Source organism: Poromitra crassiceps (genome assembly GCF_964638095.1).
Source record: "Poromitra crassiceps genome assembly, chromosome: 17".
In the NCBI taxonomy this organism is placed as follows: Eukaryota; Metazoa; Chordata; class Actinopteri; order Beryciformes; family Melamphaidae; genus Poromitra; species Poromitra crassiceps.
This window is the reverse complement of record NC_139635.1, coordinates 3,226,413-3,241,412: the sequence shown is the minus strand read 5'-3', so window position 1 is coordinate 3,241,412 and position 15,000 is coordinate 3,226,413. Positions and strand designations below refer to the sequence as shown.

The 15,000-nt window shown below is 41.9% G+C and overlaps 2 protein-coding genes across 2 annotated transcripts in view; one reads left to right on the top strand and one right to left on the bottom strand.

Annotated features, from left to right (window-relative positions):
* The window catches only part of tmem68 (transmembrane protein 68), a 32,648-nt gene extending 28,869 nt beyond the window's left edge, over positions 1-3,779 (bottom strand). The window contains exons 1-2 of the mRNA XM_083653408.1: positions 3,722-3,779; positions 1,857-2,036 (exon numbers count right to left, since the gene is read on the bottom strand). Coding sequence (XP_083509534.1) covers positions 1,857-1,916 — 60 coding nt within the window. The 5' untranslated portion in view covers positions 1,917-2,036; positions 3,722-3,779. The remainder of the gene's footprint in view (positions 1-1,856; positions 2,037-3,721) is intronic.
* Positions 3,780-3,825: 46 nt separating this feature from the next.
* The window catches only part of tgs1 (trimethylguanosine synthase 1), a 50,870-nt gene continuing 39,695 nt past the window's right edge, over positions 3,826-15,000 (top strand). The window contains exons 1-4 of the mRNA XM_083653689.1: positions 3,826-3,912; positions 5,843-5,976; positions 7,952-8,019; positions 13,988-14,106. Of these exons, the coding sequence (XP_083509815.1) occupies positions 5,870-5,976; positions 7,952-8,019; positions 13,988-14,106 (294 nt within the window). The 5' untranslated portion in view covers positions 3,826-3,912; positions 5,843-5,869. The remainder of the gene's footprint in view (positions 3,913-5,842; positions 5,977-7,951; positions 8,020-13,987; positions 14,107-15,000) is intronic.

Genomic DNA, 15,000 nt, shown 5'->3' with positions numbered 1-15,000 from the left:
GACTGAAAAAGGGCCATTGCCTACCAACAAGGTCAAGATTAAAAGTCCATACTCTTAACAAAAACTAAAACTTCACTGAAAAGGGACATTGCACAACAGGGATTAGGACTAGACAGTCAGCTGAGTTCAAAGACAAGTTTCCTTTACTGTGTGCTGATGAAATTTAGTAGCCTAGGATTCAGTTTTAATTTCAAAGTTAATTTCATTGTTTGTTTTGAGTTGACCTTTAAATTCAGCTCAAGCAACTAACCTTGCTAGCTTTGCATACAGAATACTATTTTATGTTAGGCTATAGTGCAAAATTGTTTTTGGTTCATTATGAAAATGTGATGGGATGAACTGGACACCATATTCTCAGTAGCCTACCCTATTTAATGGGAAACCGCAAATCAGCAACTGTTGTTTACACACAAACATTGACTTTATTGACCTCAGAGATTACTTCTGTGTACTTATACTGTATATTATTCAACTCATCATGAGAAGACCTGTCATTCAAGCCTAATATGAAGGCTCTATGACGATCTTGAAAAAACTGCCTCAAAATTGGCAGCCATCTTGGATTTGAAGGTAAAAAATAGGTCAAATCATTATATAAACACCAAATATGTATTCCTTGACCAGAATAAGCTCTGAAACCATGTGTTGTGCATCATTGTAGGTCAAAGCATTAAAAAGTTCATTTCCACAGCAGCCATTTTGGATTTTGGTCTCTCAAATATTTTCCCCGCCTTTTTTAAAAATACACCCCGGCTGAATTTGTTTATTAACCCTCCTAGATGACAAATCAATTGAGAAACGGACCTTCGCTCTCCACGGTCACGGAAGTGCCACAGATGACCCTACTAATTGGCTCCCGTTCTCCTGCGTTAGCTAAGCTGTGAGCTAACGTTAGGTGTGTGGAATAAAATGTCACTGAATGACCAGTTTGAGTCATGCTCTTTCCATAAAGCTCACCAGCTTTGATATCTGTTGGCTAGATATATTTATATGACTAGGCATCACGTGGGCTACGCGTGCTCGATTCCTAGGCTTGCCCGCTGCACGGGCTCGCCCGCCCTGCATCTCGCCGAGCTGGCCCTGCAACTTGCATACGCAGCTCGACCGCTGCATGGCCTCGCCCACCCTGCAGCTTGACCGCTGTGCGGGCGCACTTGCTCTTATGACATCACTGATGACCACTGCACGTCGTGGCCTGGCCTGCTCTATGGCATCACTGATGACATCATCACGGATGACATCACTGATGACAATTAGGGCAATCACCTAATTAAAAAATCCGGCTCCGTCAGGTCACCCGCACAGCCCAGGGGCGGAAGCCATCGTCTCCATCTGGTTCCTCCCTGATTCTACCTACTTATACTCCCATCATTTATATAGCTTCAGACTGATGACATCCCTGGCCTGATGACATCATCACTGCCTCAGCCTTAGGGCAATCAACCTTAGGGCAATTAATCTGCCCTAATTAAACAATCCGTCAGGTCACCCGCATGGGTGCTCTTTACACTTCCTGAAAGTTTCAGTCTGATCGCACGTAAAACGGCATAGCTGAATTCTTGAAACAGACAGACAGAGTCCACATTGCCAAATTTATATAGATTCGGTGTTTCCACCGAGTGACGCCGTTTGTTTACCAAAATGCTGATGCTGATCCGTCTTAATAGACAACTGTATTTGTTTATGTCTGATATTGCTGCTCTAGTGCAACATCTAGTGGGCTAAAAAAAATGCATAATGCCTTTAATGAAAATAGCAATTGGTGAATCTGGCCAGCCACACACACTCACAACTGTACAGATGCACTAATATAACCTTTTCACTGTCAACAGTGAGTCAGCGATCAAGGGTCATACCAGAAAAGAGACGGAATCTTCAGCTGTCGACAAACAGGATTGGTTTCCGCTGTCTGACATGCTGCTGTTTCAGCCAGTCAGAAAACCGGTCGGTCAAGCAGGCAGCTGGCCACAACAACAACCAGTCAGCCAGCCAGCTGCCAGTCAGCTAACAACCAGTCAGCCTCAGGTGAAGATCACCTAGAAGAGTAAAGAGAGAATCCATCACCAACTCACTTCCATACTCTAATCATACAAACAAGCAATGCTAAGACTATTATACAGAGACAGCTTACTGAGACAATGTTGCCTTCAGCAGCGATCAGTATTACTGAGACAATGTTGCCTTCACCAGCGATCAGTATTACTGAGACAATGTTGCCTTCACCAGCGATCAGTATGGGCAAATGGGATCAAATCTGTGTGAATTACATTGGACAAAAAGCAACAAAAGCAGAGATGGGAACATGTTTGGAGTGGATCTTTTAAGTTTACTAGTCTTCGAATTATATTAATATGACGTGAATTTCAGTTAGCTTTGCACAGAAACAGCCGGTATAAATACTTTTTACTTTTATACTGTAGTTTATTACATTTCAGAGCCTGTACTTTTTTTTTTAAACTTTTACTTGAGTCAACAAGTTGAATCAGTACTTCTACTTAAGTAACTGTACTTCTACTTAATAAAGAATGTGATAGGGAATTATTTAAATCACATTAGCCTTTAGTTGGACAATCACTAGTTATTAATATATTCATATACAGTTTCATTTGAGTTACACATAGTTATTGTGCATACACAGACAGACATCACATTCAGATAACCTGTACCTTACATTTGCAGCTCCTCTCTATCTCACACTGTGCCCTGTCACCATGCCACTGTTCCCTCTACAAGGCCAGAATAACAGATAGGTTGAGTCTACAGAGTAGAGTAGCCTTCAGATGTGCGTCAAGACAGATGTAATCTGATGTGTGTCCTATAAGTATCTTTGACTTTCTGTTTACTGCATGTAAGCCTGTGTATCCATCCGTGAATATGCAAGAGTGCATCTCTTGGCCAAGATCTATGTTAAACACATCAGATGACTTCTGACTCCAGGCTCCATCTTTTGATCACAAGTGGTTTGTTTCAAGTGGTTCACTGTTTACCTTTTGGCTGTCAATTTCTATTCTATAACAGAATGTGTGTACTTTTCCCATCTCTGAACAAAAGTATAATATGGAACTACTGTTAGCCATAGCTGATAGGACAACTGTCAATATACAAAGAATGTGTATATCCTTGTCATGTACATTGTATAGAATATCAACAGGACTTTGGCTTCATCTAAATTAAGCTACCAAAACGTTACCGTTTAAATGGATAGCCAATCCAAATTCAATTGGCTATCAAAACTCATACACCAAGGGTTAACATAATACAATCAAATCGATAACGTTATTGCATAATGATTGTCTGGTATACAGTCAATAACGTACGTTACACACACATCAAATGACAGCTGCTAATACTGCTACTACTACTACTGTATAGAGAATGTATACAGTGTTTGGATGATCAGGGATAGCCGAAAGACACTAGGGTAGAAATGCATTAACGTTATCCTGAATGGAGAAGTGTAATTTATACTTAATAAATGAGAATGAGTTAAAGTAACGTTACTTTTCAAAGCATTTAATATGAGGAAAAGTGCAAACTGAGCTCCTGTCATCTGACAGCAAGCTAAGCTAACAACACGCTAACAAGCTAATGTCAGCCAGAATAACAAGCTACATTAGGGAAACATGACCTTATTCTGTTATTCTGTACAGACAGACTAACTAAGCACACCCGTCGCTGGTTCACATGACATCCTCATCACACACAAGAAGGAAAAACGCACCTTTTGGTGATGACTCCACTCTCCTTGGTCAGATAGCAGCTAGTAGCGCCGCGTCCCCCCCGGACACTTTAGGATGTAACACAACCCGGAAGCACCCTGAGATGAGCTAACGTGTTTGTGTTTGTGGTTGATCAGTGTGTTGATCACTAATGTTATTATTTCCCCGCTGACGTGGATAGGAATTAAAACAGGTAATTAACCTTATTTGGCTGATACATAATCTGTTCTTGCCTGGGCTGCTGTCTGCCTCAGAATGTAGTTACACTGGCAGTGTAGTTATTTTGCAGGGCAAGGAGAGTGATGGAATATGTAGCTACTAGCTATAGCTAAATAATTTACGATTATTTCCATTTTCGATTAATCTGTCAATTATTTTAGACAAATCGATTGATGGTTTGGTCTATAAAAAATGACACCAAATGTTGAAAAATGGCAATAATTTTTTCACCCTTGCCATTTTTCTCTCTTCATTTTCGATTTTTTACAATTTCCCATGTCTCAATTAGAAAGGAAAAATTAATTATACACTGATCCTTAAGCTGCCTCCACATGATAAGCAATCTTCTCATCTCTCATGGCGAGGTAGAATGGTCAGCGGTAAACAGGTCAAAGTTTAAACAATTTGGCCTGGGGAGGAGAATATTGTACAGCTCTATTTTTTATCTGACAGAAGGATTTGAATTTGAATATTGGAAAGGAGTCTTGGGCTAAGATCATTTCCAGTACAGGCTGGTTCACAAGAGAAGCTCTGGGAAGATTTACACGCATCGATATTACTTTGCACCTGTCCGTCTTCATAAAAGGGGGTTGCTAGATAATAATTTGTGCTGGAAATGTAAAAGGCATGAAGGGACTTTTCCTCATGTAATCTGGGAATGCCCTCTGGTTCTGCCTTTCTGGAGAGAGGTGATGAAGGCAGTGCATGAGTGGCTGGGCCTTCCTGTGCCTGAATCACCTAAACTTTTTGCCTCTTAGACAGGTCGTGTCCCCCCGAGATTTCCAACGCAGCATTTGCGTGATCAGGCTTCATCTCAGCTGCTAGGATCATCCTCCGTCATTGGAAAAGCCAAATTAGACCTGAATATACGAGGGATCAGCCCGAGCAGCATTTTGGTAAACAAACCGCGTCACTGGGTGGCAATGGAGCCCTATAGAGCCCAAGTGGTGCGAGGCTTGAGCGTCCGACTCTAGCCAGCTAACTCAGTTCACATTTAAAAAACTGCGACAGTTCACACAACTTTAACATGACATGCATATATTATACATCAAACTCTTGAGCAACTTCTGCTCTCACTCAGAATGTCAAAATATAAGCGATGTGATGTATAGTTTTTGAGATATTAACGTTTGTTTGGCACAACTCATACTATTAATTGCCACTGGGTTCCGCATTTCTGGGTGGCAAGTGACATCACGCTGATTCATCCTATTCACCTTATTCTTTGCCCATACAAGGACGCTTCTGCATGACGTCATTTCGTAATCGTCTTTCCGGTTTTAAACACGGAAGTAGAGTACACCTACCGCAGTCATTTAGACTTGCCAAAAAGCTGTTTTCAAGCTAAAAAAAAACCCAAACTGTTTTAAAGTTTTAATATTTGTCGGGTGAGAACGTAACATATATGTGACCAGTTTATCAGAATTACGCCTTGGAAATCTTTAACGAGCAGCGAGGACCGGGAGCGCTGATTGTGCTGACACCGGTCGGACTAGCTACAGTCTGTCAAACCATACTGTAGTTAGGCTACTGGCAGTGAGAAAACACCGTCAACGTGCTTTTGTAACTAACGTTAAATGCCGACCGGGTACAGTAAAGTTTAGTGAAGCATTTAGTGATAGTTTAGGCTATGGATCGGATCGGATTCTACTTCTTTTTCCCATGTGATATCCTATCCAGTGATTGGGGCCGGATCGGCTCCGATACCGATACCGAGTATCGGATCGGACCATCCCTAGTTGGGAGGCACCGCTAACCCCATAGGAAAACGAGACAGCGGGCGCAGAGTGTGGGGGGCTTTATGTCACCGTTTATTATAACAGAGGCCAGGGCGTTTATACTTTGCTGAACTGGCCACTTAAAAAAAGGGGTGATAAATGAAGATTGTACCCACTTCTCTCCAGGCAGCCACCTCTCCACCTCTGGACACCATGATGCTGGACCACAGCAGCTTGAGGCTGGTGGCAGAGATCTTCTTCAGCCAGAGAGAGTCTTCTGAGGAACCCATCTACTGCCTCTGCTCCAGAGCCTTTGTGCTGTAAGTATGTCTCTCTCTCCCCTGCCTCTCTCTCTCTCTCTCTCTCTATGCCTCTCTCTGTCTGTCTGTCTCTCTGTCTCTCTGTCACACACACACACACACACACACACTTTTCAATTGTTTGATTCATTGGCATGACTCATGTTGGATTAACAGCATTGACAAAGCCAATTAACAGCAGACACCAGCTGATCCAATTTAAAGTCACTCATCATCTTCATTATTCCAAGTCTAGGTTGCACAAGATCTACCCTTCCGTCTCACCACTATGTGATAGGTATCAGGTGTTAGAGGGTACACTGTGACCCATGATTTTGGTTTTGCCCTTCGCTATCTGGATTCTGGGCCAAAATATTTGATTGGTTCTCTAAGTCTAAGGTCTATAAAATAACCCTTCAGCCGGAGGCGAAACTCGCCATCTTCGGCTGCTCTGAATCCTCTCTGCTCCTTCCTACGGCTGTGCAACAGTCTCTGACGCAGGGGACGACTGTCGCCAAGAGACTCATTCTGAAGGAGTGGAAGTCCCCCTCTCCACCTTCTTTTCAGCTGTGGCTGACAGACATGGTCTTGGTTATATGTATTTAGACTGAGAGACTCCGGTTCCTGAGGACCAATTCACTTAAAGCTGCATTCAGCAATGTTTTTGTGTTAAAATACGTGTTAAATGGCTCTATATTCTGACAGCAATCACTGAAATAGAGTGTTTGGCCAGTGACTTGAAACCCCCAACCCCCCGCTGTCCTCTATCTCTCTCCTGTAGTCCTGCAGGCTGGGCGGATGTATCTCCGCAACCGCCGTAACTCGTAGAGACTCACGGATGGGAGCGTTGGATTCGGGCTGAAAAAATACATATAGTCCATTATAGGCATCGCGATCTGACCTTCCGTTTCCCAGAAAATGTCAAGTTTTCTCTGATTGGATACGGCCAATCTAAGTTTACATTTTCTTGGGAAACGGAAGGTCAGATCGCGATGCCTATAAAGGACTACGTATATGTATTTTTTCACCCCGAATCCAACGCTCCCATCCGTGAGTCTCTACCAGTTACGGAGATACATCCGCCCTGCATGTAGGACTACAGGAGAGAGATAGAGGCCAGTGAGGGGTTGGGGGTTTCAAGTCACTGACCAAACACTCTATTTCAGTGATTGCTGTCAGAATATAGAGCCATTTAACACTTATTTTAACACAAAAACATCGCTGAATGTACCTTTAAGAAATTCTGAACTATTTGGGACCCGTTTCTAGCCTACTTAGACGAGGATAGGAGCGACGGGTGACTCGCCCGGCTGACTTTTCATGGACCCCTTGCGACCCCACGCACAACTCTTACAAGCACATAAGCACTTGACTCAGCTGGTAGCACCACGCTGTAACATTGGAATGTTGATGATATATGTATGTTTTTGTGGGCTTTTTTTTGCTTTTTTTGTTCCCCATGTTCTGAAAAGTGCAAAATAAAATATGGGGCGGGAACGTTGACAAAGCATTGACCCCAGAGGTGTGACCAAGTCAGCTTTGCTTGAGACCCCAAGTCAGTCTCAAGTCTTGAGGCACGAGTCTCAAGTCAAGTCCAGAGTCTAAATAATAATGGGGGTCCAAGCAGATTGCGAAAAATCTCAAAATGTGACATATTTAGAGCAGGAGACCAGATGACCCAGAGATTAGAATGATGAAAGAATTTTGACTGTGGCCGAGCCGTTTTCCAACATGAATTGCAAAAACATAACCTTGGTTATTACAGTGCCACCTTAAGGTCAATCATTTTATGTGGCTGAATACTCGTGGGTGGAATTTGCAACCCACCTGCATTTTTTTTTTTTTTTTTAAGTTTTGGTCTTACGGTTTTTGCTGCGCAAACACTTTTAGCAAAGAAAGAAAGAAAAAAGAATTAATCAATTAATGCTATTCCCTAAATATCAATTATCAAGATGTCTGTCTCTTTATCTCTGTCTCTCTCTTTCTGTCTCTCCAGGGACCGTGAGTTGTATCGGTCTGATAACAGATTCCTCTCCTCTGACCTGGCAGACACTGCAGTCCAAGGTATGTTATCAACACAAACAACACAACATTCATATCTCAAAAGAATTAAACATAGGGCTCCCGATACACAATTAGCTATATTTCATAACAAAAAATACCTCAATGTCGATAGTTGGACAATATTGTAGGGATAACTATTGGTGCTTTCACAAAATATTGACACAATGAGACTTTTGATAAATATGTGGATACAGTAGTGAACCGTGACCCTCAAGCCTGGCCCCCCTGAACCGCACCACACCCGCACCACACCCCCTTACTGTGTCCTCTCCTATAGTAACGTTTCTGCAAAAGTTATTGATCACAGCTCCAGCTCTGAAACAAAAAGTATGACTCTATAGTCCATCCTTATCAATGCAATGATCAACCAGCACAACAGCAAAAACTGATAATCACTTCAGCAAACTGCTATCCTGACAATAATGCATCCTCATCATCATCACACACAGCTGTGTGCACATTTCACTTCCCTCAGTAGGAGCCAAATAGTACACAACTAACAACACGGCAAGCCTATTATATATAATATATATTATATTATTTGTGGGCAGTGGTGGCCCAATGGTTAGAGAAGCGAGCTTGTGACCGGAAGGTCGTCGGTTCAATCCCCGGGACCGGCAGGATAAATCTGGGTGTGGAAAGTGAAAAGGCAGCGCTTGCCCCTCCCTCATTACCACCACTGAGGTGCCCTTGAGCAAGGCCCTTAACCCCAACCGCTCCAGTGGAGCTGCTCAGTGGCCAGCAGATCAGACTGTGGTTGTACTGGTCAGCTTCCAGGTATGAATGTGTGTGTGAATGTAAACAGGGCGCTCCTGAAAACGAGAGCATTGCTCTCAGTGAGACTCCCCCTGTATAAATAAAGGTAATTTTTTTTTTTATATATATATATTATATATAACGTTAACGTATGGATCAATTCACGACAGCACAGCACAAACACAACAACCAGCACTGCGTCTTATCCCCTTCTCTCCTTCACACAGATTATATCAGCTGGTATGGCGGCTATCAATGTTGGGCAAGTTACTTTCAAAATGTAATATACTACATATTACTAGTTACTTTCATTTGAAAGTAATAAGTTACATTACAATATTACTTTCTGTGTAGAGTAACTCGTTACTTATTACACTACTTTTGCATTACTTTAACCAAAACAACTACAGTAGCAGAATGGCATCGCCGCCCCGGAACCACCCCGAAAAATAATTTCAACCGTCTTGAATTCAGTATAAACAATCCAAACTTCTAAATGTTATTCTTTTCCTTTGTTATTGTCATCTATAGTGGTTATTTGCATAAAAACACACAGTTTGATTAGGAAATGATTGTACATTTTTTAAATATGTGCTTTGATTTAATAAAATGTAACTCAATTTGTAACTTGAGTTACTTGACAAAGTAACTGGTATAATATTACTGAAATCGTATAAGTAATAAGTTATATTACTAGTTTTAAAATACATACTACAGCATGCGCTGGGACGCATCATCAGTGATGTTAGCTGGGGTCGTAAGGTGTTTCGGGTCTGTCAACATCATACACCCTCACCCAGTAGACCCAGCCGAGGCCGATTAAGACCCCGACCCGCGTCCGAGGAGCAGCCGCTCACGGATCAGCCTTCCTACTCTGTCTGCAACGTTGCCCACGGAAGGCTTGATCACGCCCAATCCGCTGCAATAGAGTTAGTGCTACACTCAGTGCTTACTCAGTTACTGCTAAAAGTAACATATTACATGTCATATATTACTTTTGTAATGAGTTACCACCAACACTGGCGGCTATACAAAATGGGAAATGCAGACATAGGAGCCCCCCCCCATTTTTTGACAATTGCAAGGTCTTTGATCCAGGATGAGTGCGTGATTTTTGGAAATGCATGGACCCCATAGATTAGAAAATAGCTGGGGGCCCAAAAATACCACTTTGAATGGAAGTCAGTGGTGACATTTTGTGGACTAATAGGGTTTTAGGAACTATTTCTTAGGAACTAGGGTGGTGGCCCTAACATGGTATTGGGGATACTTTTGTAACAGACCCCAAAAAAACTTCCTGGGGCAGATTTCAAGCCTGTTTGGACTAATGATGCACACATTAGCGTAATATGAATATTGAAAACATACGCAAAATGTACCTGTAGGGCACAAGGGTGCAGCCTTTAAAACCAGGAAAAGACAACACAATATGCCATATCACCATATTACCATATCCAACATCTAAGACCATATCTAGTCTCATATGACTGCATTACCATATCCAACATCTAAGACCATACTGTATCTAGTCTCTTTAGGGCTGTCCCGGCGAGTCGACGTAATCGATGACGTCGACTACGTAATTACGTCGACGCACGCTACGTGCCTCGACGCGTCACAATCGTCACAAAACAAAAATAGTGTGGCTAATAAATGTTAGTGGCTAACTGTTACTTGTCGTTACTTTACATGGCAGTAAAATGACCAAATTGATTTAACTTTTAACCATTTCGATTTCCACTTTCCATACGGACCCCCAGCATTGGTTAGTTGTTAACGTCGGACTATATTTATAACGTTATAACGTACTCCGGTTTGCAGTTTATAATTGAGGGCTGAATACAGCCGTGCTGAGGGGTTGTGACTATTGCACAACACACAGGTGAAAACCGTCTATACTGCAGCTTACGCCTGCTCTGGACTAGGCGTAATATACCGGTCTTAGTAAGAAAAAAGGCTGCAACCGGCGTAGCTGTTAGGTCGTAAAGTTACGACCGACTTAGCTTAAGACCAGTCGTAAGCGTAAGACGTGGTGCAACCGGCCCCTGATGTTGGGTGTGGATGCTACAGACACAGCCTTGTGTCTGGATGATGTGTGACCATCTTACATGGAGCATTTTGTCTTTCTCCAAAATTAAGAGCACTGTTACTGAAAATTGCACACCATTGTACTGTAAGATGATGATTTTATGTTGGACTGCTGCTAAACTCAGTTGACATTGCACAAGGTTTTTGGTATTCCTCCTCAAAGTGACTTGAATTTTATTTATTCTACTATTTTATTTTGAACTATATTCATTTTATTTGAGGACAAGCTCTTGCTTTAATTTTATTTGAGAGATTTTATGTTGGACCGTTAAAGAGAATGAGATGGTTAAATAAAATACTGAAATTGAGAAGTTTTTGGTTATTTATTTGTTTTGGGTAAATTTATTGTTATATAATAAAAAAATTAAATAAAAAATAATCGTTAGATTAATCGACTAATCGAAAAAATAATCGTTAGATTAATCGATAAGAAAATAATCGTTTGGGACAGCCCTAAGTCTCATATCACCTTATTACCATCCAACATCTGAATAAATGAATGAATGAGCTTTATTTGTCACTGTTACAAAACAAGTTAAGAACAACGAAATTGAAGCAATCCCCTGGTGCGTTAGACAAGACAATACAATAAGTCAAGGTAATAAAGATAAGGTATTAAAAAGTAACGAGGTAATAAGGATAAAAGTGTTCAGTGTGTAAAAGTATGAGGTAATAAAAAGTGGAAAAAAAAGTAAAAAAAAAAAAGTAAAAAGTGTCTAGTTTCAAGTTTGTTTCGTGTACACTCCTGTACACTCTATACATTTGAGACGGTCATTCCACTTAGCATATTTCACAGTCCTATATACACAGTCCTATATACATTAAGGCATCGACACTTTACTTGATTCTGTGTGCACATTTTGAGCATTGTATATACATTAAGGCACAGTATATCTAAGATAACTGAGGGCGGTCGCTATACTTTTAGCATATTGCACGTATATTGCACATATTCTTATACATTAGGCACAGAGTATCTATGATAACTGTGTTAGGGCATGTTGAGCGCAGCTATGGCTCTTGGAAATAAACTGTCTCTGAACCGGCTCGTTCGTGCCCTCATCGCTCTGTAGCGTCTGTTCAAAGTGGCAGTGCCCGGGGTGGGGTGGGTCTTTGAGGATGCTGTAGGCTTTCCTGAGACCATATCTAGTCTCATATCACCATATTACCATATCCAATCTAAGACCACTTCTCACACACACACACACACACACTCTCACACACAATATATTAAAATATATTCAAAATAAAGAAATAAAACAATTTGAAATAAAATTATCTTTAAAAAAAAAATGAAACATTTTATGATCTGAATACAGCACATGTTTTTTTTTTATAAAATCTTTACAAATTATATAGCAGGGCTATTCAACTGGCGGCCCACGGGCCGAATCCGAATTCAGCACTAACACACACACACAAACACACACACACACACACACACACACACACACACACACACACACACACACACACATTTAAATACTTTTATTTGGATCTAGAGTACAGCAAATATTACAGACCCAAACATTTTAGAAGAAGGCCGCAGTAGAGTACATTTCTATTGAACCAGACACTGATGCATGAACTTCTTAAGCACAGGAAAATACATTGCAGCAAGATGATGACTTAAATATAATGTATGCAAACTAACATATGTAAGCATGTTTAGCACTCAAGGATATACAAAGCATCGCCTTCTCCAGATAAAGAGACTGCCTATTATGGCTGAGATGGAGCAGTATTTTGCTAATTTTTTTGCATCAGGCTTTAGCAGCCTGCCTAGTTGCAGTCCACGGAGCACGAGTTTGTGGACATGCCCCAGACTCCCAAACACAAGCACAATGAGTTGACAGCTGTAGCCTAGAGTTGTAATATATTCTACCAAGGGCTGATATTTCATGAGTTTGGTTGTGAAACAGGTGTCCATGTACAGATCAAAAGAGCAGGCGATTTCAATGATGGTGACTGACTTTCTGCTTTCATTGATGAAAACAATGTCTGGGGTATTTGGGATATTGTGCAGTGTGTTGTTGTCGGTGGTGTTGTGATTGAACCAGTCCAGTTTGACAGTGCTGTGTTTGTGCATTTGTGTTGTATTGTCCTGTACTTCTCTGATGCTGTTTGACACCAGATCCACCAGGCGGTCGTGTCTGCTTATGTAAAGTCCTTTGTATTGGCTGCAGCCGTTTAGGATATGTGCTATTGTCTCTTTGTCACGGGGGGTTGGGTGTAGGATACAGTGTGGGTCATGTGTTGATGGATACCAGGTTGCCAGGTTATATTTTGTTGGTAGGACTTGTAGACGGGCCTTGATGGTGAAGATGAGAATGTCCTCACCTATGCTGTTATTGGAGAAGATGGAATGTGACAGTGCATCGACACTTTACTTGATTCTGTGTGCACATTTTTGAGCATTGTATATACATTAAGGCACAGTATATCTAAGATAACTGAGGGCGGTCGCTATACTTTTAGCATATTGCACGTATATTGCACATATTCTTATACATTAGGCACAGAGTATCTATGATAACTGTGTTAGGGCATGTTGAGCGCAGCTATGGCTCTTGGAAATAAACTGTCTCTGAACCGGCTCGTTCGTGCCCTCATCGCTCTGTAGCGTCTGTTCAAAGTGGCAGTGCCCGGGGTGGGGTGGGCTTTCCTGAGACCATATCTAGTCTCATATCACCATATTACCATATCCAATCTAAGACCACTTCTCACACACACACACACACACACACACACACACACTCTCACACACAATATATTAAAATATATTCAAAATAAAGAAATAAAACAATTTGAAATAAAATTATCTTTAAAAAAAAATGAAACATTTTATGATCTGAATACAGCACATGTTTTTTTTTTATAAAATCTTTACAAATTATATAGCAGGGCTATTCAACTGGCGGCCCACGGGCCGAATCCGAATTCAGCACTAACACACACACACACACACACACACACACACACACACACACACACACACACACACACACACACACACACACACACACACACTGTACACTGTACACACTTCCTGTGTTTCACACTGACTGTATTTACATGGATGTGAGTAGTTATGTTGTGTCACAGTGTGCTCCTCTCTTCACAGAGGAGGAGCCTGAGGAAGAGGAGGGAGAGGAGGAGGTGCTGGATGAAGAGGCTGAGCTGATGAAGAGCATGGGTCTGCCCCTGGCCTTCTCAAGCTCCTCTGCCCAGAGGAAAACAAAGGTGAGTTTGTTGCCATGGCTACCACTCTAGTCCTACAGCAAGACGGGGCACTGTTACAATGGCTGCTGGGTTTGGGGCAAATCGAAAATGTATTGTAATACTGTCCCGCCAAAATATCACAATATACAGGGTATTTTATTATTTTATTGGAGGGTATTTTATTTCTTCCAATTGACATACAGTGCTTTATTCACCTTATGCAGCCCTGCCAACTTTACGCACGCACACATATACACGGGGGCTGGATTGAACGGATGAACGTTATTTGTTTTGCAACTTTCAATATTGGCACAGTAGTTAGTGATAGCCTACTTGCCTGCCTCTGCTGTAGGCTATGTCAAAAAACAGTGCCGGAAACCCTCCATGGTCAGGAAAGGGGGCGGCGCTAGGGAAAAGAGGTCGTAGCTATAGGGATAGCAAGGTCGTAGAGAGTCAAGGTTGGATGGGTGGGTACGGCCAGGGAGTGGCTAGGTATGTCTGGGTGGTGGTGGGATGGGGCGTGGTCAGGAAAGGGGGCGGGGCTATTGGAAAGGGGTCGTAGCTAGGGATAGGAAGGGAGTAGTCTCGCGGTGCCAACCGTAGATGATATCTACATCTGGGGCACAACTCTCAAAAGTGGTTAACTCATTCACCGCCAATGACGTCTTTGACGTGTTATCAGAAATAGCCCTCCCCGCCAATGACGTGTTTGACGTGTTTTTGTTTTTATGAGTGCAGCGCATAGTTGAAACACTTACCCAGCTGGTGACATAGTTTCGGGTCCCTAACCTCAAAGTCAAGCCGACAGCACGTTATCAAACACATACCGCAGCTGTTGTTTGAAATTAGGAAGAAGGTGGAAAGGAAACGCGCTTCCTTGTTGCAGAGGAGAAACGCCATTGAAATGCCCCCTCG